This window comes from Thermothielavioides terrestris, chromosome 3 (assembly GCF_000226115.1).
Source record: "Thermothielavioides terrestris NRRL 8126 chromosome 3, complete sequence".
Taxonomy (NCBI): domain Eukaryota; kingdom Fungi; phylum Ascomycota; class Sordariomycetes; order Sordariales; family Chaetomiaceae; genus Thermothielavioides; species Thermothielavioides terrestris.
Genome location: NC_016459.1, coordinates 480,734 through 504,496, shown reverse-complemented (window position 1 = coordinate 504,496; position 23,763 = coordinate 480,734). Strand labels below are relative to the sequence as shown.

Sequence of the window (23,763 nt, the reverse complement as noted above, 5' to 3'; positions counted from 1 at the left end):
CGACGGGGTTACCGGAGCTGGTCGGCGCCGTGACCGCCCGACTGGCGGCGCTGCACGACGCCGTCACGGCACACTGGCGGAGGGCAGAGGGAGGCGACGCCGACTCGGCGCTGCTGCGGGTGCGGCGCATCCTGGAGACGCTGCGGGTGCGGTGGGAGGCGGAGGTGGGCGCTGTGTCGCATCAGGCTCCGCCGGGGGCGGTGACGGCGGGTGGTGAGTCTTTGGGTGTTGCGGCTGGTAGTAGTAGTAGTGGTGGTGGTGGTGGTGTTGGGCCGGGAGCGGTGATTCCGGGACCGAGGGTCGCGGAGGAAGAGCAGGCGATGTTGTCGCAGGAGTTGATGTATCGGGCGGATGAGGCGTGGCTGGCGGATATTCTTCAGATGCCGTGGGAGTAGTGCTGGTCGTCTGAATTTGTTCTCGCACTTCAATCACAAGACTCGCGCCTGAGACCAGAGGTAATGCAATTTTGACTTCTATCGAACGCGAGCGACTAGCAGCACACAGAAAGTCACTGATGATTTTGGTTCCCCAGCAACGGTGACCCTCGCCACCCTACCCCCATGGAAACAAACAAAACGCGGCCCGTCTAGGCATACAAGTCGGGATGGGCGGCCTTGATGAAGTCGGCGCCCTGGATATGTGGAGTCAGTCCCACGCTGCTCCATACCTGGAAGTTCAGTCTCCAAAGTCGAGTGCATGTACTCACACGCTCGCCGATCATGTAGACCGACATCTGGATACGGCAGTCCGGAATGACCGGGATCACCGAGGCGTCGATAACGCGCAGGTTCTGCACGCCGTGGACACGCAGCTGGCTGTCGACGACGCCCTGGTTGATGTCCTTGCCCATCCGGGCGGATCCGCAGGGGTCTGGTAGCATCACATGCGATGTCAGCTCGAGTAACGAATCAACCAGTAACTAGCGTGAGAATCAGCAAGGGTCAGCTTACGGAAACCAGTCTGCGACCGCTCGAGAATCATCTTGTTCATGGCCTCGTCCGAGTGCCGCGGCATCGGCCACGGGTAGTCCTCGCCGATGATGTCCTTCATGCCGTCGCCCGTCATGAGGATGTCATCGACCCAGCGGATGCCCTCGCGCAGCGCCACGATATCCAGCTCGTTCTCGAAGAAATTGATATTGACCTTGGGCTGGTCCAGCGGGTTGGCCGAGTTGAGCGTCACGGTGCCGCTCCGGGACAGCGGGCGCACCAGGTCGACAATCACGGTCAGGTAGTCGCCCTGGCGCGGCGTGGGGATGTGCCACTGGAACGCGTCGGCGAACATGGGCACGAAGTCGATCTCGAAGTGCGGCTGGCCGGCCGGGCCGAACGGGTCGCGCCCGCCGTTGGCCTGCTTGGCCGCCACGTACTCGGGGATCCGGTTCAGCCGCTCGTCGATGCGCGGCAGGCCGACCAGCTCGAGCAGCCCGCTCGTCAGCGGGCCCTTGTTCTTCCACCGGTAGGCCGACACGGCCGCGTCCCTCTCGAGCCCGGCGCGCAGGAGGTGCTGGTCCAGGCCGTAGCCGTCGTTGAGGCGGAAGACGTGCGCCAGGATCGGGTGGTCGAGCAGGTTCTGGCCGACGTGGGGCGAGTCGACCACGGGGCTGATGCCGAACGGCGCCAGCGACGCCTTGGGCCCGATGCCGGACAGCAGCAGCAGCTTGGGCGACTCGAACACGCCGCTCGCGACGATCACCTCGTGCTTGGCGCGGAACGAGTAGTCCTTGCCGTCCGGGCCGATGACCTCGACGCCGACGGCCTTGCCGCCGTCGATCAGCAGCCGCTTGGAGTGCGTCTTGGCCATGACGGCGACGTTGGGTTTGCCGACGATATACAGCCACGACGACGACCGCTTGCCGTTGTAGATGGAGTTGACGGATTTCCACAGACCACGCATCGTGCCGTTGTGGACATCGTCCGTCAGCGGATGGCCCTTGCTGGCCCAGGCGCTGGTCAGCGCCACGCGGAAGTCCTGGATGTCCGGCACCAGGTCGGAGTGGGAGACCGGAATCGGCCCGCCCTGGCCGATGTACTCCAGCTCCGGCCGGTAAAGTCCCTGGTCGTCGTGGTAGGTCGCCGGCTTGTACAGGTACTCGCGGCACTTGTCCCAAGTCCACTCGTCGCCGCCGAACTCGGCCCAGTCGTTGTAGGTGGCCGCGCTGCCCGGTATCCAGGTGTAGTAGTTGAGGCAGCTGCTGCCGCCGAGCACCTTGCCGCGCGTGTTGGGTTTCTCGACGCGCGTGTACTCGGGCCGGTCGATCATGGTTGTCTTGTAGGCCCAGTCGTGCTTGCTGTCGCGCAGCTCGAAGGCGCGGGCCGGCGTCGTGATGGCGTCCACGTCACCCGGGTTGCTGATGCCGGCTTCGATGACCAGGATGTTGACCTTGGGGTTCTCGGCGAGCCGGCCGGCCACGACGCACCCGGCAGTGCCACCTAGGACCTGTGAGCACGTCGGTATTGGAAGGCGAATTAAATTGGTGGACTAACCGCCCACGACAATGAAGTCAAATTCGGTCTTGTTCGCAACAGTATGGGCCATGTTGACAATGTTAGGGGTTGGAGATGCAAGTGAGTAACGATAATTGGGGTTGAGGCAAGGCTGAATTGCTGGTGCTGGGCGGTTTAGGAGACGAGGACCTTGGTGGAAAGATCAATTGAGTGTTCGAGCTGTCATGAAGCTGCTGCTGCTGAGTGCCCTATGAGTTTGAGGGGGTTGAGATGCTTCTCCATATATACCTTGGAACCATCACGGACATGGCGCTTTTGATAGCATCGGCAACGACTTGGATCTGATGCGCCACCGAGGGCAAACCAACTGGTGGCACATTGGTTTCAAGGCATGTCTACCCTCTCGAAGCCGAATGCCGTCAACGAGGGCGGGTCACAATGACGACGAGAGTAGCTTGTTGACCGCACGGGAGCCGGTTTGGTTGGAGATATAGTCGCACTTTGCTGATTCAGCCCGGCGTAGAAATGATGCAACTGCACGGGGTCCTGATTCAGGCGGCATTTGCGCAGCAGGGATGCTAGACCTCGTTGATAACAACATGATAACAACGCCGAGATTCACCGAGCTCACAGAGAGGGGAGGCCGAGCCAACAGATCTGAGAGGACATGATGAATTGCGCTTGCCGAGGCAATGCCGCGACGCCGGCGCGTAGACTTGGCAACAAATGCTCGCCGGCTAATCTGATACTTACACCAGGAAGGGAGAACTGAATGGCGCGACACCGATGAAAATTCAAGAAGCATCTTGAGCTGGCATTAGTCTCGGCATCTTGACGAGAAATATCACCGACCCTCATCCGTTTCCAACTCGGCGTTCTACGCCGTCCTCATGTCGCACAAGTGGCAACCGGTCTGGGCACTTGCTCTTCTTCATCCTCACGGCTATTCGTCGCCCGCAGTCCTCCTTGGTTTTGGCTACCAACCACTGAAACGAAGAGATCCCACGCAGATGTCGATTGCTTCAAGTTACACTTCGGTTGACGGTATCGTCCGAGAAACACCCAATACCAGGAGGCTGCACAACCTCCTTTGCTCTGGTCACCCTGTTCACTAATTCCAGGCCGCCCATGCGCCGAAGCCACCACTGGGCAGCGGCCTAGCGACGGGTCACCCATCAAGGGCCTGATACTGCTGCAGGACACACAGCTCATTGAGACGCTGGCGCACCTCAGCCGGTGACACGCTATAGCGAGCTGCAAGGTGTGGATGCAACGGTGGGATCGTAGCAGAGTATCGGAATACAAAGAGAGTACGTTGTTCTAGTACAAAGGAAAGCTAAAGACTGAACAGAGCGTAGTATATATATATCTAGGAGTGGGGAAACTATAGCTAGTACGTTATACCAAGCTCTAAGCCCCTTACCCCTAATATGATATACCCCCTAGTTATTTAACAGAGCACTTAAGTATATATAGTTGAACAACTGTGAAACTAGAATATAAGAAATCCTTATAAACAATAGAATATATAGGAGTAGGTTTTATAAGGCTATAAGAAATTCTAAAGCATAGTTCTAACTAATTAGAGCGCTTAGATCTAAAGGGAGGTATAAATTCTTGCCTATAGAAGTTTAAGTTTCCTTCTTCCTATATATATCCTTTTATTTATATACATAGTAGCTACTATTACTATTACTATTCCTAGCTCCCTAGAGTATATAAGACTACTATATCTTTATACTTTGATATCTTCTTAGATAAATCGCCTATACCTTCGTCTACTCCTTTAGAAGAGGGTAACAATGCTAAAGAGCTTATAACAGAGCCTACTACCTTATATACTATTTCTAAAGAGCTTGCTATATCTTCTTCTAATTAGCGCTATAGTCCTTTAGTTAAATAAGTTATACGCTCTTCCTTCTAGCTTACTACTATATTACTCTAATATACCTTTTAGTTATACTTTGTAAATGACTATAAAGTATAAGATCTTATATCTAGGTTGTATATATACTATTTTCGTAGGCTTCTATAATAGAATCTACTACAACTATAATAGCTATAGTATACGTTGTTAGTATTATAAACGCTTTAACTATAGCTATAAGCCAATTTTACTTACTACTTTAGAGAAAGTATAAGCTTTGACTATAGCTATTAACGACCTTAACTAAAAGGTAAGTCCTAATTATCTACTACTCTATACCCTTTATCTAATAGCTAAGTAGGCTATAAAGAAGATTCGTCCTATACTTTATACACTTTTGAACGATCTTTAAGAGGTCGAAGAAGAGAGAGAGTAGTAGAATATAGAGATAGTAGAGCTAGAGGAGTAGTAGCCTTAGTAGTAGATATAGGTATAGGAGTAGGGGTAGGAGGTTCCTATAGTCGCCTAGGGTAGAGCTTTAGATAACCCCTTTAGTTTTATATTTATAATATTAATAGAAAGTGAGATATAGAAGGTACTCTCTAAGTAGGTAGAGAGCGATAAACTAGTTGATAATTAGGAGTTAAAGTAGGTCATTGTATATACGATAGAGCTAGTAGAGTGGTTAGAGATATAAGCTAAGATCTTTCAACTTTAGGGAAAGGTAGCGATAATAAAGCTTATTAATCGCTAAAATATATAAAGCTAGAATATAGAATAGTAATAATAAATAGTTCTTATAAAGGAGATAGTTGACTCCTCTACTCTTTTTTTATTTAATATATATTTTAAAGGTTTAATAGAGTATAAAAGTGTTTAAAATTTTATTTTAAAAGCTACTTTGTTAAACCGTCTATAGGTATTTACACTATAGGAAAGTAGAGTATATTGAATTGCTTATTCTAATATTTTTAATAAAGCTATATATTGTAAATATCTATATAATATAGACGAGTATTAATCCTTATATACTTTTCTACTATAAGGCAGATTGTCTACTAGTTGTTATAGAAGATCTTTTAAAGCTCTTTAGTCTTGAACGTAAGGTCTTTGAATAAGCGCTTTAGAGTGATTGTCTTAGCTATAGTAAACGATAAAGCTTTTAACTCTACTTTAATAGAAGATATAGTAATAGTATCTTACTATATAGCCTTCTAGGAGATTAACCTACTAAAGAGTATTATAATATAGCTCTATAAAGAGTATTATATATCTAGATTATTAGTATACAATATATTAGATATAATCTAAAGTACCTAGTAAACGACTCTACCCCTATACTATATACTAAGGAAGTATATAGTATATAGGTACTAAATAACTTGTTTCACTACTTTAATATACTCTAGTCCTAGATTTGTTAGAAACTAAGAGAGCTTTATAGCTATAAACGCGACGTTAGGCCGGATTATAACTATAGAGTAGAGGATTAAGCCTAAAAGCTCTTAGTATAGTTTGACCTACTTAGGGGTCACCTCTCTTTCGAACTTATAAAGCTCCTTTATAAGGAGAGGAATAGCTAAAGCGCTTATAATGTTAAAGAGACTAAACTTTTTTATAATCTTCTAAATATACTAGTTATATATAAGCTAGATTTTATATACTCTATAGTTATAGATAACTTTAATCCTAAGGAAGTACTTAATATCGCCTTGCTTATATACCTTGTACATTGCTTTAATACCCTTTATAATATACTCTATAGCTATAGCGTTATCTCGATAGTAAACTACTAAAAAGTCGTTAATATAGAAGATAAGGATTATCTTTTTCTTAGGATCGAGGAATAGGTAGGGTTCTTCTATAGAGGGCTATATACTAAGCTCCTTAAGAGCACTATAGAATTTATTATACTATAATAGTAAGTCCTTTAGCCTATAGAGAGCCTTTAGAAGCTCTATATAGATCTTTAGTTTCTTAAATCCCTTTAGAAGCTTATAAGTTACCTACTCTATATCTAGCCTCCTTATATTTAGGAACACTTATTTAATATTGAACTACTTTACTTCAAGGTTAAAGTACGCTATAAGCGCTATAATAGTATAAAAAGAGCGTATAGCGAAGGTAGCTATATATATATTTATAATGTTAGTAGTATCTTATAGATCGCCTTATATATAGATATACGCTTTGTACTTTTTAAGGTTACTATCCTTATTAAGCTTATAGTCGAATACCTATTTTAAAGATAGAAGCCTTATTTTCGTATACTCTCGTTTAATCTCTTGCTATATTCCTTTACTTATAAGATTATAAATCTCTTTATATATAGCTACCTTAAACTCTTTCCTATATAGGTAGTTCTCTAAGTCTCTCTAGCTCTTTAGGAGAGGGGGGAGCTTAGTATTATAATATATTATTAGTATCTAGCTAATAGCGATAGTAAACACTATATATAAGGTCTAAAACAACTCTAAAAAGAGCGTCTTAATACCCTTCTAAGATATAAGGAAGAGCATCTTATTATTATTATAGTGTTCCTAGAGAGTAAGATCTAGGTGATTAGTCTAGAACCTTAGCCCTAGGTTCTCCTATATTTTCAACGACCTAATGAAAAAAATATATATATACTCTAAAGCTATATTTAGAGCTATATTTTTATATACCTTTATAGAAGGCTTCTAAATTTATATACTTCTCCTTATAGGTATAAAATACTTCTTAGGCTTATATTATAGTTTTAGTATACTTAGTCCTAGCTTATTGGTCGAAAGTTATATTTATAGAGCTTTAAGCCCTATAGGCTAAGTACTTTACTTTACTATATATTCCATTATATCGTAGAATATATCCTCTTCTTTACTTTATAGAGCTATAGGCTCTATAGGCGGAGATACCTTCTTATACTCGCTTTATAGAGCTAGGGGCTCTATAGGCGGAGAAGCCCTATATTCGCTTTTAGAGGCAATACTTTATAGGATAGCTATAGCGGGCCTAAGATCCCTAGGTGCTCTACTAGTCTCTAGAAGAGTATTAGAATTATCGACTAGACCCTTATTTCTATTATTATCTCTATTTACAAGCTCTTTCTATAGCTAAGCCTACGATTTCGGTAATATCTTAGAGAATAAAAGTCTACCCTATATATATACTTCCTTTACTCCTAAGTCTTAACTTAGTAGTATACTCTTATACTTAGGAACTATAATAGTAATAGACTTAAACGTTAGTCCTCTATATTTAAGTTTATAAAGTATTTAAAGAATCGACCTAGTATCCTAAGTCTCTTTAACCCCTTTATCTAAATGCTCTACTACCTCTTTGACAATAGCAACTTCCCTAGCTAGAAGCTCTTCTTTACTTAGATAGTAAAAGGTCCTTTTGTTGAATGTTACGTTCTTTATTACAATAACCTTATTGAGTTTAAACACTTAGATATAGTAAATGTTGGATACTCTATACCTAACTAGGTACTTAATTCGCCTATATAGCTATATTTTAAATTCTCTTTTCTAATGCCCTACTTTACGCTTTTTATTTAAAGGGTATACCTTATAGCTATATATAAAGATCCTAGACTAGTTAAGATATAGATCTACTATTAGTGCTTAGTAGAAGGTCGGCTCTTACTAGCGAAAGTAATTCTTAAACTAGGAATAAAGTACTTCGTTAGAGCTTTGAAGACTATAACTATAGCTAGGCGAGATAGTATATAAGAAGGCTACTGCCTTTACTCCCTTTAGCTAGAGCTTTGTAGATAGGTTTATAGTAGTAAGTATCTTTATACTTTTTAGTTATAAGACTTGTCTTACCTATTCTAAAGCTCTATTTAGCTATAGAGTATATATTAGTATAAGCTCTAAGTCGATACCTTTATTATATATCTAGAGCTAGTAAGCTATTAGTTAATGATCTTCTAGTATAATAACTCCTATATTATTATCCTAATAGATCTTATAGATATTAAGTCCCTATTGCTATTTAACCTAGCGTTTAAAAGCTCTAACGATATTAAAGAGCTTAGTTTAACCTTTGCTAGGGAGTATAAAAGCCTAGATCTGTCTACTATATTTGTCTTTGATTATAAGGAGGTATTAGGATCTATTAAACCTAGGAGGGAATAAGAAAAGGTCCTAGAAGATATACTAGAATAGGCGTAGAGCGTAATACTCTGTTTTATAGAGCGTATTATACTTCTTAATATATAATAGAGTATATATTTCGTATTCGATGGTCGACGTTCCCTAGATTTTAATGTTCTTAGCGCTCTATACTAATGCCTAAAGAGCTCTTTAATCTAGATGTCTAGATCTCTTATACTAGAGCTCCTTAGTATCTTCTCTCTCTTAAGGTATATATAATATATATAACCTTGTATTATCTTTATAAATAACTATATTTATTGTTACTAAGCCTATAAAGCTCTATAAAGGTTAGAGAATATAAAAGTAAAAGGAAAGGTTCTTTGATTTATAGAAAACTATATTAAATTTATAAATCAACTACTTGACCTTTATACTCTTCTTAAGTATTCTACGTTATAGAGAATAGTCTAGACCTAAATACTAGATACTAGCTATATATAGAGTAGTTTCTAATATAATGTTAATATATAAGCCCTCTACTATAACGATGTTCTTTAAATAGAGGTCTATAATTCCTTTCCCCTATTCTTTATCTAGTATCCCCTTTATAATACGCTCTCCTCTTCTTAAAATAGGAAAAGTAGTAGTACCTACTTCTATATAGTCACTATCTTCCAATAGTACAAAGGTACTAGGTATTAGGAGCTTCTTATCGTTAATAATATATAGAACAGTATAATTATCGAGGAAAGTATTCTAAGAAAGCTAGTAGATAATAGTAGTTAAGAATATAAGTAGATAGTAAGCTCTTTTACTAAAGAGGCTTAGGTCGATAATAGTGTAGACGATCTTATTAGGAAGAGCTAAGCTAGAGTTCCTTTACTCTATAGAGCTAGAGCTATACCGCTTTTAGAGGCTCTTTCGAAGAAAATACTACTTTAGTTCGTTGAAGTGCTCTCTAATTTTAGTAATTTACGTTTCTAAGAGCTTATAATAGCCTTTCTCTACCCTAGAGATTATCGTCTAAAGAAACTAGTAGTCGACTAGCTTCTACTTATACTTACTATTAGCCTTATAAAGGTATAAGTAGAACTTTAAGCTATAAGAGCTTATACTATCTAAGGAACTATTACCTTAAGCTACTCTTAAAAAGGTAAATACGCTATAGCTAAGCCCTTTAGAGTAGGTATTGTCGATCTAAATACTAAGGTAAACGCCTAGTTTATTAAGAGTAGGAATTAGACGCCTTTTAACTTTAAGTACCTTGATTTTAGAGAGCTAGTAGTAAGTCTAGTCTAGGGCGATTTAGTAACCAACTACCTTAATAAAGTACTTAGAAGCTCTAAGTCTAATAACCTTAGGGATATTAAAGCTCTTTATATATAAGTATACTTTATTCTAAAAGTGGTACTACTTATATAGATTAATACCTACTCTATAAGCTTCTTATAGTATCGTTATATATTAATAAGTAGCTATATCTTCTATAAGAGTATTAATAGGTATAAGCTATTCATAGAGCTTATAGATAAAGGCCTAGAGGCTACTAAAGCTAGTATTTGAGATAGCAATATATATAGCGTTGAGTAGAAGCTAGTAGATAGAGTATATAATCTATTAGTTAATAAGTAAATACGACTTAACCTTACTTTCTTAGATAGTAGAGATTATAAGGTAGTCCTTATATATAGCTTTAAGCTTAGTAGTAACCTCTTATTCAATAGGAGCTCCTATTTACTCTAGAGGAATATCTAATACCTTAGTATACTTCTTATAAAGCTCTTTAATCGCGTTTTCCTCTATAGAGACTTTTAGTCGTTTATCCTAAGGGTTATTAGGAGTATCTAGATTATATTTATCCTAGATACTATTACTTAGAGCTAAGATCTTAAGCTCTATAAACTATTTAGTCTAATTTATATAAGACTAGAGTATAATAGTTAAGTTACTCTCAGTAGTCGTTATATTGAGATATAGAATATAAGAAAAAAAGAGAGAAAGAGAGAGCTTACTATAGGTTATTTACTATATATAATTATAAAGCGTCTAGGCTTATAATTGATACACTATAGCAAGCTATAAGGTATAGATATAATAGTAGGATCGTAGTAGAGCATTGGAATATAAAAAGAGTACGTTGTTCTAGTATAAAGGAAAGCTAAAGACTGAACAGAGCGTGGTATATATATATCTAGGAGTGGGGAAACCATGGCCAGTACGTTATGCCAAGCTCTGAGCCCTTTACCCCTGATGTGACAGCTGGGCAAGCAAGCGCGTTGTGCACGCTAGCGCCGTGGGGCTGTGCACGAGCTCGAGGTCACCTACGACATCTCGCACCTGACATTAGCCAAATTTTCACACTGGCATTGGCATAAAGAGCAAAGCGTTTGCCCGCATATCGACCTTGGGCCCCGGCGCGGGCAGTCGGCGGAAACGGTGCAGCGATGTCAGCGCCTCGGCTTTGAAGATATCCTCTGAAGGGGGCAACCAAGACTTCGTCTTGCACAACATCCCCGTCTTCTCCACCTGGGATCCTTCCAGGTTTAAGTTCACCTCGCTGAAGCGCTCGCACAATCGCCATCCCGCAATCATTGTCGCTGATCCCATTATGTTCTGAGACTTCCACACCCAGAACTAGGAGGGCTGGTGGGGGGCGTCGCGGCGCATTTGGGAAGGGCGGAGCCCGTTGTTTGGCAGGCCACTCTCTTGGTGATGAATATGCAGTGCTCTCAGTCCCATTTTTTCCCTGTCGGCTTCAAGTCGTGAGATGCGGCTTTCGTTGGTCGTGAGTGATGCTAACACGCTGCGGACACAAGTTTTCCCATATGGCGCCGGAGCTGGGACAGGCAATTCGAACTCCGGTCGCTGGACGGGCCATAAATTCCAGGCTTAGAGAGCGCCTTGTTGGCTGTTGCCTGGCCCTTACCCTGCCTTTTTCCTCAAGAGAAACAACGTTAATTATTCCGCGAATAAATTGCACGATGCACTCCAAGTGGGTGCGTCTCAACTTACGGTTCTGACATGAAGCCTGACACAGTTAGGCCGCGACTCAATTATGCAGCATACTTAGAAGCTGGTCTTGGTTGAGAAGTGACTTACTGGTTTGAAGCATGTTGCAAGGCAGGAGGTTTTTCTATCTTGCCCTCGTCCGACCACGTTGAGAACCCTAACCCTGAATTACCCCCACCAGTTCTTTCTGTGATGACGTTGCCAGTCGGGATTTCGGAGATGGTCCTCCACTCCATCACCGCGAAGCCCGTGCAGAATTCAACATCGCGGCATCCGCCATGCCTACTTCGCAACCACCACCGAGCAGCGGCGCCGTCCGCCTTCGCGCAGCTCTCCTGCGACCAGTCCAGGGCATCGCCAGCCACGTCGTTCGCGCGCTGACTTCGGCCGCCTACCCGATTCGCGGTATCTGGTACTTCCTGCGACATCCCGAGTTCTACCCGCTCTTCGTCGGCCGCCTGCTTCCCCTATCCATCATCTCCTTTCTGGTCTATTTTCTGCTCTTCACGTTTACCTTCTTGCCGCAGTTCTTATTCCTCCTCATCTTTCAAGGCCGCGCCGGCGCATTGATCAACACCACGGTGCTGGTGCTCGGGGAGGGGCTGGTGATTATTCAGGGGCTATTCGAGGGCTTTTTCGTCGACGAGTGCCGTGTGGATATCTTTGATGTAAGTCGCCCTCCTTCTTCCGCCATGGCCTGCGGAGTGTATGTCCCTAACACGCTGCTCGCCAGGCCACCCTGATCAACCACGAGCTCATCGACCTCATCGTGCCCCACCGCGTCCTCTTCCTCGAAGCCCCCAACGCCGTCCGAATGCTGGGCAAGCCGACCAGCCGCGCCGAATACCAGCCATGGAGCCTGGTCCAGATCATCGAGCTGATCGTCTTTCTGCCGCTGAATCTGGTCCCCTTCGTCGGCACGCCCGCCTTCATCATGATCACCGGCTCGCGCCTCGGCAAGCTGTCGCATCACAGATGGTTCAAGCTCAGGGGGCTGGACAAAAAGCAGATAAAACGGGAACTCAAGGCGAGACGGTGGGAATACCTTTGGTTTGGGACCGTCGCGATGATCTTGGAGCTCGTGCCTATCTTGAGCTTCTTTTTCTTGCTGACTACGGCTGCTGGCGCCGCCATGTGGGTTGCCAAGATGGAAGGGAATGCGAGGATACGGGTTGGGCGACCAATCTCCCATGAGGACCGCGTCTATGATGAAGAAGACGGGCCGGTGTATGAGGACCAAGTTTGAGCTAATGATGCGATGACTACATAAGATGTTTGGCTCCTTTTTCTGTTCGTTGTCTCTCACACGCCCGCCCGCCCGCCGCTGTCCGTGTGCGGGAACGGCAGTCCGTTCTCCCTCGTTGCCTGCCGCACAGTACCTGCTTGCCATTCCAGACTGCCAGGGACCTATCCGGGCTGGAGGGTGGCTGAGGGTCCGGCAGAATCCAGGGGTGGCGAAACATGAAAAAGGGGACGCCACATTGGCATCTGCCTGCCTACCTCTTATCGCTGGATGAAGGTGGACGGGCCTCATCTGAGGAGTGCCCCTTGTTGCGGGTGTCGCTTGGGCCATCGCATGCTGCTGCCTGAGCAATTTTGATCTGGCGCATCGCAGTCAAAAAACGGTCCGAGCAGGCCGTTTGCCCGAGGCAGGTGCGACACAACGGCGAATGAGGCTCACTGCCCTCCGGGTAGATTGTCCTGATTGCTCATCCCATGGCGGGGCGGCATTGACGCGGCCTGAGGCCATCGTTGGGGAATCGGTCCCGATTTCCGGGTTCCCTCGGCTTCGAAGGAAAGAACCACCCATCAGCCTGGGGAAGAACCGAGCAGACCGGGATTTTGTTTGCGGATTCGGTGAGGTAGGCCATCGTCCGGCTTTTAATCGGCGCAGAATCCCCATCATCCAGTCGGGTTCTGGTGGCCGACACCATAGGTGGACTCTCAGCTTTCACTTGGAAAAGATGCCAAAGATGGAATCGGGTTCCCGACGTCACCCGTCGATCGTCAGACCTTCCGTCCGCTCCTTCCGCAAGCAATGCTCTCGGAGGCCGTGAAGGGCCCGCTCCTGCCGTGGTAGAGAGCTCCTGGCCTCGAATGTTGCCATCATGAACAGCCCCCAAGAGATCTTGGCTGCTCCTTCCCTCCCTCCCGTCGTGCTCGAGGCCCCTTCGACTTTGTGCGTTTCCAGAACCGCACAATCTTTTCTCCCTGCACACCAATCTTTCTCGCCACCTCACTCTGTCTTTCCTATCACCAAGGGGCGCATCCTCGGCCTCGTCGATCGACACGGCTTGATCCATTCGTTCGTTGATTTCCAGTGTTCCGCTCGTTTGCCAGCCACCGGCGGCTCGTTGTTCCCTCACCGTTTTCCTACCTGTGTTTCGAGGCAGCCGTAGCAGGACGACTCGAGGAACCTCATTGAACACCGCGTCCAGCGGGCAGAGGACACCCGATGCGTCTCAAACTATGTGTTGGTGCCCTGGTCGGGGTGGTCAAGCTTGCCTCTGCTGCAGCGGTCCCGCGCCTGTAAGCATTCGCTCAACCGCACGAGTCTCTAGCCCACCGCTGGAGGCCCTTTGACTGATTCGCAGGCAGCGACGATGTCTTTGAGTCCACCTGCTCAAGGCCCAGTGTCGAGCAGACAACTACGGCTGTTCACACTCCTATCTGCACTACCTCGGTTGTCGAACAGCGCACCACGACCATCACCAACTCGACCTGCACCCGTACGGCTTCGGAACAGGTCACAGGAACACTCGAGTCCTCTCCCATTCCCAATGTAGTCACAGTCACCGTCACGCACATCACCACTTGCTCCTCCTCCGCAACCGCCGGCGTCCTCCCTACTCCAAACACCGCGAATGTGTCATCTCTTGTCCCTCCGTCCGCTCACTCTACTTCTGGGTCGTCGTCCTGCTCGTCCGCGTCGAAGGGCCCGTCGGTTGCTCAAAACACAACCTGCGTCTCCACATCTCGTCCGCAGACCGCCACAGAGATCACCATCTTTTCTGATACCGCTCACGTCTCGTCTACCGAGGATACTGTCCCATTGGTGACTGCTTCGGCCTCGAGGTCAGTGGTCACGCAAGCCGTTCCCTGGGACTCGGCGACCTCTGGCGCTCGTACGCCTGCCACGTCTTCTCCAACTGTTCAATCGACCGCCACCTGGGCAGTCCCGAGCGCCTCCAGGAGCGATGTCACCTCCGTCTATACGGTCACGGTCCCCGACGGCGAGGGCAACACTGCCACCGTGGTCTACACCGTAACTATCCCTTCTTACTCGGTGTCCGCCCCACTTTGGCCTACCGTTGGCACGCCTTCCTCGGTCCCAGTCACCTCAGCCACTCAGGCGGCAAGCGCTGTTAGCGCATCCGCGCCGTCTTCAGTGGTGGGACTCAACTCGACGTGCCCGCATACGTCGGTAGGTCAGCAGAGCAGCCGAGCCAGCAGATGCACGAAGACAGTCACGGTCACAGGGACGGGGCCCTCTTTTGCACCTACCCCGTCGTCGCCCGTCAGCTCGGCGCCGGTCTCTTCTGCCGGCCCAACGATATCAGTTGTTTCGGTGACATACACTCTGACGGGGCAATCGGGTTCTGCCTCATCGTATACCGTCACCTACACGATTCAGTCCCCGACTGGCCCAACCGTTACTCAGACGAGCAGCTCCGGCTCCGCGGCTGATTCGGGCATGTACTCGATTGCCACCGGCGACAGCGCGCTGCCAATTTCTAGCGTTGATCAGTCCACTGCAGTAACAGTCACTGCGATCTCCCCGACTCTTGCCCCATCCGCTTCAACCGTGGTCGCCTCTGAGGTCACTCTCACCAAAACAGTTTCTGTCGGGTACGGCGCCTCCTCGGTCATCGAGACTACCATGGAGCTCCCCGATGCCACCAGCTCCACTTTCCCGGCAAACCAGAACTCGACCGTCCCGAGCACGCCAGTGATAGCCACTTCCACGGCTTCCGATGCCTACGGTCAAGGCTCAATCGCCGCGACGGACACACCGGCTGTTGCGCCGTTGGGTACTTCGGCTGCGTCCGGTGTGCTTGGCACTGCCTCTCCTTCAACCCCCGTCGGTTTGAGCCCAGGCAGCAGCGACACGGCGGCTGCCCCTGCGCCATTGACTCAGACTATTACAATACTGCCGCCCGTTACCTCCGTGTCGGCGTTGTCATCGGCTGGTCCTGTGGTAACATCCCAACCTGGCTCGACCACAGCGCTCACCACCGGGACTTCGCCTGCGCTTAACACCTCCTGCTCGGCGCACAGCACCGGCTACCGCACATCCGATGGTTCTGTTTCCTTCAGCACAGCGGCTGTACCCCTGTTCTCCGTGACAACTTTGTCACCTGGGCCAGATGCAAGCACGTTGCTCGGGATAACTGAATCCAGCTCATGCTCCCAGTCCGACTCATGTCCGTCTTTCACCGCGCTCACGGAGACCCTGACCGGCAGCATCCTTGAATCCACGGAGTCACCCGACATGGGCCATACGCCCCAGACTGACTTCCATCACCACGCTCATGCCGTCCCTGACAGTTCGGTTTTCATTGCGACCAGTTCATATGGTGGTTATGTCTTCTCATCAGACAGCGGTTATGGAATGCCGTCCCCGCGAACCACCACTACTGACAGCGGTTACGGGATACCGCCCCAACGAACCACCACTACTGACAGCGGTTATGGGATGCCGTCCCCGACACCCACTACTTCTGTCTCGGCGCCGAATTCCACCACGCATAGCAATACCGGCTTGCCGCTGTCGCAGACAGTGCCGCCTTCCACTTCGGGCGGCTACGGCTCTGTGCCCACCAGCATGAGCGCTGGCCTAACCGGTAACTTCACCACGTCCCTGTCTTCAACCACCCAGCCAAACGCCACGGTCGTGACGGGGCCTGGTCACGGATCAACCACGTTGCTTCCGACTGTTGGGTCATCTGTCCCGAGTCTTCTGACCACGGGATCCTACTCGAGCCCAGCCAGCCAGTCTCCAATATGGGTGAATTCCACAACCTCGGCGTTCACAAGCAGCGGAGTGCCTAACCCCTCCGGAAGTCCGCCGCCGAACGTCGTGAACAGCACGGCTACATCCTCTGCCGGCCCGCTGCCCACCACCGAGGACAGCTCAACAGTGCGCAGCACAACATTTGTGTCCTTCACCGTTAGCAATCCCGTTTCAACCCCCCCTAATGGCACCGGGAGCACTACTCCAATTGTTGCTGCGACGACTGCCACCCCTGCTGTACCCACGGTATTTCCCAACAGCACCAGCGCCTCCCTAACGCCGTCTGGGGCGTCGCGCACCAGCGTCAACGGGACAACTTCAACGCCGACACCGTTCCTCAGCGTTACATCAACTCCTGCTGCATTACCCACCTCCGCCAACTCGACTGTTCCTTTCAACAGCAACAGCAATGTCCTCACCTTGTCACCCACTCTTACCACGGAAGCAATCTCGGGATCCACGGTGTTCTTCAATACCACGACGGCGACACTCACGTCTAGCCTGTTGCCCGCACCTGCCAATTCAACCGCTCAGTTGCCGACAAGCTTCCCCAATACCACAGCTGCTGCCCAGCCCCCCAGCGTATCAGCCAGCCTCGTGAATGTGACAACGCCGGTAGCCACGGCTTATCCCAACACCACGGCTGCTGCGCCGACGTCTTTTGGATTGCCGACCCATGTCAGTCCCGGTGTCACACTGCACAGCACAACCGCGGCTGTTACCACTGGTTTATCTCCCACCTCAGTCATCAATCAGACAGCTTCAGCACCCAGCACATTCGTCAATACCACGGCCCTGTCGCTCGTCCTAAGCCCAACAACAACCCCGGGAGTCTTCCCCAGGGCTCTACTTACAGCCTGCGGTGGGGCCGGAGATCGCGGTGTGGTTGGCCTCCACGTACGTCTCCGATAACTGTGCTTCCCGTATTGTGAGCTAACCGTTCCCTAGTTCGACGACATACCAACAGGAGTGGTCGGTCACAAGGCTGATGCACACACCGTCCCATCGCGGTCGGTCCCGTCTCCGTACCACCGCTTCTCGTTCTCCAGCGGATTCCATGTCGTACCGCCATCCGTAGTGAAGTACGTTCCGTCATCCGGGTCCCAGATGTTGGAGCACAATCTTTCCTCTTCGGCGGCCGCGCAAATCGGGCTTGCGCATTTGCGCGAGGAATCGTGCTTCCGCTTCGACTTTCAGGGAATCAGTTTGGGATGCGATTCCACAGATGCTCCCTGCGTCTTCCGGATGACGGGCTTGCAGTGGAATGGTGTCGAGGATATCGTCCAGGGGACTACAACTTTTGAAATCGCGGCCTGTCCAGAGCGAACTAGCTGCAAGCTCAAGCACGAAAGCCTGGACGCCGCAGCCGCCCCGTCATTCGCCAATCTGACAGCGGTCAACATCACCCTCGCGGTACGTGGAGAGCCGCGGATCTGGTGGGCCGACGATATACGGATCGCCTGGACGAACGATGACTGCGCTGCCGGTGCATGTCGTGCACGGGTTCCCAATACCATTACACCCCCTAACCTTCCGGGTTCATTCGCCGGCCGGGCCAAGAGGCTTCTCCGCTGGGCCGTCCGGGGCTAGGATGTCCAAAGCATTTTGTGCTGTGTTGATGCTACGCTTTAGACTTCCATCATTTGCTAGCGGATTCGCCGAGTGAGCTTGCGGGTTTCGTCTTGATTTTGCCGCGCGGGACTGTTGCTAGCATGTCGCATATCAGTTGCATTTTTTCCCGGCTGGTTGACGCCCGTCATGTGTCGGCCAGACTTAGAGCTTCGATAGAGATGTTATCCTCCTTAATTTCTACAGACAATCATGTACCAACAAAGGAAAGAGAGAACAAAAGGCGGCGAGGATCTCGGCCTGGCTTTGTTGTAAGAAATGTAATAGAACATGTGTACTCCACTAATCAATGCGGCGTGGTCGCGACCCCGAAGAATTCCCTTCCTCTTTTTTCGAGGACCGGTTCTCATCCGATGTGAATTCACCGGTACCACAAGCTTATATCACCCGGGGCGTGACCCCCCGGATCGGGCCGGTTCTGCAATTCTGTAGCATGAATAGCTAGTTCACCTTCGCGCGAGAGCCGTCCGGTTGCCTGCCGTCTGTGGGAAGCCTGGAGGGCTAAGGTAAGTCAAGAGTTAACCCTCGGGCAATGGCGCCGCCAGAGACAACAAATCGAGGCATGAATGAGCTCACCGAACCTCATCACAGCTACGGCACACCGTCTGTGTGGTGTCTATAGTGTCTCCCTTTTCTTTGTTTCCACCCAGGACGCGAGTTGGGCCTACATTGGGCGTACACGATGTGTGGAACAGCTCGTAGCTCCTACGTTGAGGTATGTAGAAGTTAATGCAGGGATGGGCTTAGCAGCCGTTTACAAGGAAAGTACACTATTATTATAGTAGAACACTATTAGAACGGGGGCTCCCAAAGGAAGGGGGTATACATTGAAATGCCGGACTACGAGCCAGACACGGGCAGAGCATACGCTACAAGATAGTATATGAGTAGGGGGGCGAGGTCGTTGCATTGAACTATGGCCTTCTCCAATGCCTGCAAAACCTACCCTCCTGATCTCTCCCTTCTTAGCTCCCGATTCGCCTTCTCATCGTCCTGCAATGATGCCCAACGGCCTACCTCCGATCCTCGGCTTGCATATTCGTTCCTTGCCCATCCTGAGGCGTATGCTCAGCTCCCTTAGTGCGCCTAATCAGTGTATTTTGATTACAGGGCGAGGAGGTCAATGCGGTACAAGACCCTTGACTGTGCCGCGCCACAGTAAGTGGTGAAGCGAAGCTTGGCAGGGCCGGGGCCAGGGCCAGGGCCGGAGCCGATGCCGCCACCGCTGCCTACCGTAGCCGACGACCGCCCGAGCTAGCTAGCCGCCTATCCGATCGGCTACGCTGGGCAATCCGACCGGCTGCGCTGAAGCCTACGACGGCTGACGTCGTCTCGGCTTACGGCGCTGGCTCGGTCGGATTGCTTCCTAGCGATGGTATAGTCTGGGCTAGCTCGGCCTGGTCGTCGGTATAGCGGCTCGGCCCGCCTACCTGCTTACTACTTCCTGTCTTATAGTCCAGTGTCTTGTACTAAACCAAATAAACTGTATATATAGAGCTGTATATATAGAGCTATAATATAGAGCTGTAATATAGAGCTAAAACTATATAGAATAGAGATCTATTTATATAGCAGAGCTATCGAATATATAATATATACAGCGGCTTTAGAAAATGACGGCTATATCGAATATATAGCGGCTTTAAATATAATACGACGTAGTAGCGATAAAGTACAGTTGGGTCGGATGCTCTAGGACTTTAAAGAGGCTGCCTAGCTAGCTGTTCTACACTATCTTGTATATTGGTACCCGCTCCTACTCCTATTAGTGGAACGTATCTTTGTACTTTTGTACTAGCTAGCCTTTTATATACTCTAGGTAGTCTAGCTGTTGCTATAGATCTAGGTATTGTAGATGTCTTCCTCCGCTATTGCCTCTAGGGCTAGCGAGCCTTCCTATAGTATAGCGCTATAGATATTTTTATTGAAATCTTCCTATATAGGAGGATTGGCCTATATAAGATCCTGTAGCTTAATATACTAAGGTAGGTGCTAGGCGGTATCTTCCGTTTATACGACGTTGTTAGTGTTGGCTATTACCCTTAGAGTAGAGAGGTCAAAGGCGGTATTAAATATAACGCTTTATAAAGACTTAACGTAGCTAACCGCTATATATATAAGCCTAGGCTAGAAGTCCTTGTCTAAGATATTGAGTATAGCCTTGTTGAGCGTTGTGCCTTAAGACTTATATACTATAATGGTATATACAATCGTTAGAGGGAATTATATATAGGTATAGGTAGAATAGCTATATAAGAAGTTACAATAAGACTAGAAGACGGGGACTATATTGGCTAGATTAGGCTAGCCTCTAAAGTAGGGAGGACTGGAGTAACTATCGAACTTGACTAGTATAACAAAAGGGGGCTTAGCTCTTAGGTTGGTACTAGTCTTCTATATAAAGTTATAGATTATACCGATAGCACCGTTAACGAGGCTGGCGTTGGTCTAGATATTCTCTATTAATATTATTTGTATGCCTAGTACAAGTAGGATCTTCTTATATAGGTTGCTAGTGTTGGTAGCCTCTACTTCGCTCGCCTAGGGCCTAGTGTTGTTGGTAATAGCTGAGTAGTATAGGCGGTTTAAGCCTTTAAGATATATAAGGTTGTAGTCGTTGATAGTAGAGTTGTGTAGATAGATTCGGAGTACGTCGTTAAAGCTTGCTACCTTTTATATCGATAGAGCCGACTGAATGTAGGTCGAAAGTAAGTGCTATTGCTATATAGTTAGGTTGTTGTATTGTAGGCCCTCTAATATATCTTGGAACGCCACCTACTTGGCGCCCTATTACCTTATAACCTCTTTGAGCTTAATAGTACGATTGAACGCTAGATAGGCGTTGTAGCTAACTATTTCAATAGCGTTTAGGTTTATAGTATTAGTAAACAATAGCTTCTTAGCAATAGGAGGCAGTTAGAAGAAGTTACTGATCAGTATTATATATTGGTTGCTAAATGGCTTGTTATAGTAGCGAGGCTAAACCTCGTCTATTTAGACGCTAATCGCTATAAGTATATATAAGCTAATTATAGACTTCTTATCGATAATGAAGTACTAGTATTGCTTAAGATTAGCCTATAGGTTGCTTAACTTAGTGGCGTTAAGTATATTGATCTCGCCCTTCTTGTTGACTAGTAGCTGTAATAGCGAGTAGAGGGTACTGCTATTAATGTTGTTCGCTACTATGTCTATAGGAGTGGTATAGACTATTAGAGAAGGCTTGCTATAAGTGTAGGCTAGTTGATCGAGCTAGGTAGATAGGAGATAGATGATATACGACTTGTCTATACTACTATAGCTGTTGACCTATAGGAGTATAGGATCTATGTTCTTACTATATAGGTACGCTTTATAATAGCTAACGAATATGTCGAAGATGATATACTACTCTATATTAAGGGTATCTAGGTCTATATCTAGGAGTTCCTCTATATTGTTATCTTCGTTATTATCCTCGTTAATACGATAGTTAGCCTTCTTTAGCTTCTAGAACTTAGTTGTAGTATCCTTAAGCTTAGGATAACGCCTAATATATAGCTCCTATAAATATATTAAGTCGATATTACGGTTGCCTAGGATATTAATCTCCTCTGTCTTAACTAGGCGGTTAGGAAGTGTAGCCGCTAGCTCCTCCTAGTTCTATAGCTATAGCTCCTTGTTTAGACCCTCTTTGAACTCTTTGTCTAGGTTAGGAACAACGACCTTATTGTAGTAGTTGTTAGGATGCTTGTAGATATTGAGACAATATATATAAGCTTCGCTATATTTCTTAAAGACTATGTTATCTATAGTCTTGAGCTTATTGGGATTACGATATATATAGCTTAGTATTAGCTTGATATAGTAGAAGTCCTTATATTGGTCACCTACTAGATTTGGTTTATATTGGGGGAAGTAGTTGAGTATACGAGGCTTAGTATAGGTGATATACCGCTAGCGGTATTGGCTATAGCTTTAGTCGATATTGCTAAGGAAGTTGAAGTAGGTAAGGTCTTCCTATACTTCGTTGTAGCTAAGATACTTCTAATACTACGAGCGTACCTGTAGTACCTAGTTCTCTAGGTTGATTATAGTTGCTATATTCTAATGGTTGATTAGGCGACAATCTATAGTATATACTATCTACGAGCCTTCCTAGAATAGAAGATGCATTAGGAGGTATACTACTTTCTAAGTAGACTAGTTCCATTTAGAAATCAATTTGTTTATTAGCTTTATAGCGAAGGAAACAATAGGGTTGTAGCTAGCGAGCTAGGATATAATCTTATATAATAGCTCTAAGTAGGATTTGCTCTTCGTCTTACCCTTAGAGTAGTATTTGGTAACGTAGTTGAGTATAGCATCGACGTTGGTGTAAGGGCTAACGTCTATATTCGCTAGCTAGCTAAGTAATATAGTCTAGTTATAGCTATTCAACTATATATTGTTATATACGCTATCGAATATATAGAAGCTAGGGTTGAAGTCTTTTGTAATAATAGGCTCCTAGTGTTGAGGGCGAGGGTAATGGAAGTGGTATATTAGCTAGTTAGACAGCTAGCTATCAAGCATCCTATAGCGCTATATATAGTATACCTTAGAGCAGGTATGCCGTTGTATATAGTTGATAACCTAGGATAGTATATCGAAGGTAGGCTATTTGTTCTTAAATAGTATAGCTATTAGAACGTTAGCCTTGCCCTATGCTATAATATAGGCTAGCTCTAGGTTAATAGCGGTAATATAATAGCCCTATCGTTTATAAAAGGCTTGCTAGCCCTCTAGGGTCTATAGCTCTAGCATTGTAGCGCTAGCGTACTAGTATAGGCTATAGTTGTAGAACTGCTATAGGCCTACTACTTATAGCGATCCTAGTAGTCGACGATATTGAATTTAGATATAAGTATATACTCCTAGAACAGGTTGTACCGCTAGAAGAAGTAGTATATAGCGATATAAAGGTTGTTGTAGAGGTTCTTATATATAATATATATACGCTATAGATTAGAGGCTTGCTTCTACTCTTTGTAGTGTAGTATATAATAGGCTAGACTGTCCTAGTGTAGATCTGTTAGGCTAAACGGAATAAATAGTGTAAGTATACCAAGGGTATAAACGTGGGTATTTAGCTAGTAGCTATAGCTAGTCTAGAAAGTATATATGCTATATAGAGTATCTATATACTTGACGATAGAGTTGAGTAGGCGTTGCGCTTTAGGAGTGTTATATTTGAATGTAAGGCGTAGCTTATTAAGGTCTATATAGTTCTAGTTTATATACTTTATAAAGTAGGAGCTCTTAGCGTTGACGATGCTTTATATCTATATATTGAACGCTATAAACTAGAAGTAAGGGTATTGTATAAAACGGCTATCCTGGTACTGTATAGTATGTCGGATATAGTCGTTGTATATAATGGACCTTATCTAGGGGGATATGAACTTAGCCTATCTATAGGAGAAGAGGGTAGGGAACGTCTACGATAGCAATAGCTATAAGTAGTTGAACTTATTTAACGGTATTTAGTGGATATTGCCTATTTCGATATATAGCTGTAAAGGTAGCTACTTAGGATATTGCGATAGATAATATAAGTATATCTGCTTATATAATTGGTCTAGGTTCGCCTCCTCCGCTACTATGTTGGGTATAGCGCTCTCGTCGACGAGGTGTGACTTGTTGTTAGCTTCGTCAACTACTTCTTAGATATCTACTAGGTCAATATCTTTA

At 46.6% G+C, this 23,763-nt stretch overlaps 3 protein-coding genes across 3 annotated transcripts; 1 reads left to right on the top strand and 2 right to left on the bottom strand.

The window, feature by feature from the left end:
* Window positions 1–586: 586 nt before the first annotated feature.
* On the bottom strand, window positions 587–2,538 carry THITE_2089013 (uncharacterized protein; the record flags this gene model as incomplete). The annotated part of the gene is made up of 4 exons (XM_003653813.1): window positions 587–631; window positions 707–870; window positions 951–2,432; window positions 2,487–2,538. The coding sequence occupies 4 exons, from the start codon at window positions 2,536–2,538 to the stop codon at window positions 587–589; spliced, it is 1,743 nt and encodes a 580-aa protein (XP_003653861.1).
* Window positions 2,539–11,602: 9,064 nt separating this feature from the next.
* On the top strand, window positions 11,603–12,810 carry THITE_2116407 (uncharacterized protein). Its single transcript, XM_003653812.1, has 2 exons — window positions 11,603–12,076; window positions 12,142–12,810. The coding sequence occupies exons 1-2, from the start codon at window positions 11,687–11,689 to the stop codon at window positions 12,652–12,654; spliced, it is 903 nt and encodes a 300-aa protein (XP_003653860.1). The 5' UTR covers window positions 11,603–11,686; the 3' UTR covers window positions 12,655–12,810.
* Window positions 12,811–21,699: 8,889 nt separating this feature from the next.
* On the bottom strand, window positions 21,700–21,966 carry THITE_53229 (uncharacterized protein; the record flags this gene model as incomplete). Its single annotated transcript, XM_003653811.1, has 1 exon — window positions 21,700–21,966. A coding segment is annotated over one exon (267 nt), but the record flags the coding sequence as incomplete, so codon positions are not given.
* Window positions 21,967–23,763: the final 1,797 nt, after the last annotated feature.

Excerpts from the sequence above, each read along its gene's own strand:
- THITE_2116407 (XM_003653812.1), top strand. The coding sequence starts at position 11,687 with ATGCCTACTTCGCAACCACCACCGAGCAGCGGCGCCGTCCGCCTTCGC. Across the intron at positions 12,077-12,141 it reads GCCGTGTGGATATCTTTGAT|GCCACCCTGATCAACCACGA; the intron begins GTAAGTCGCCCT and ends GCTGCTCGCCAG.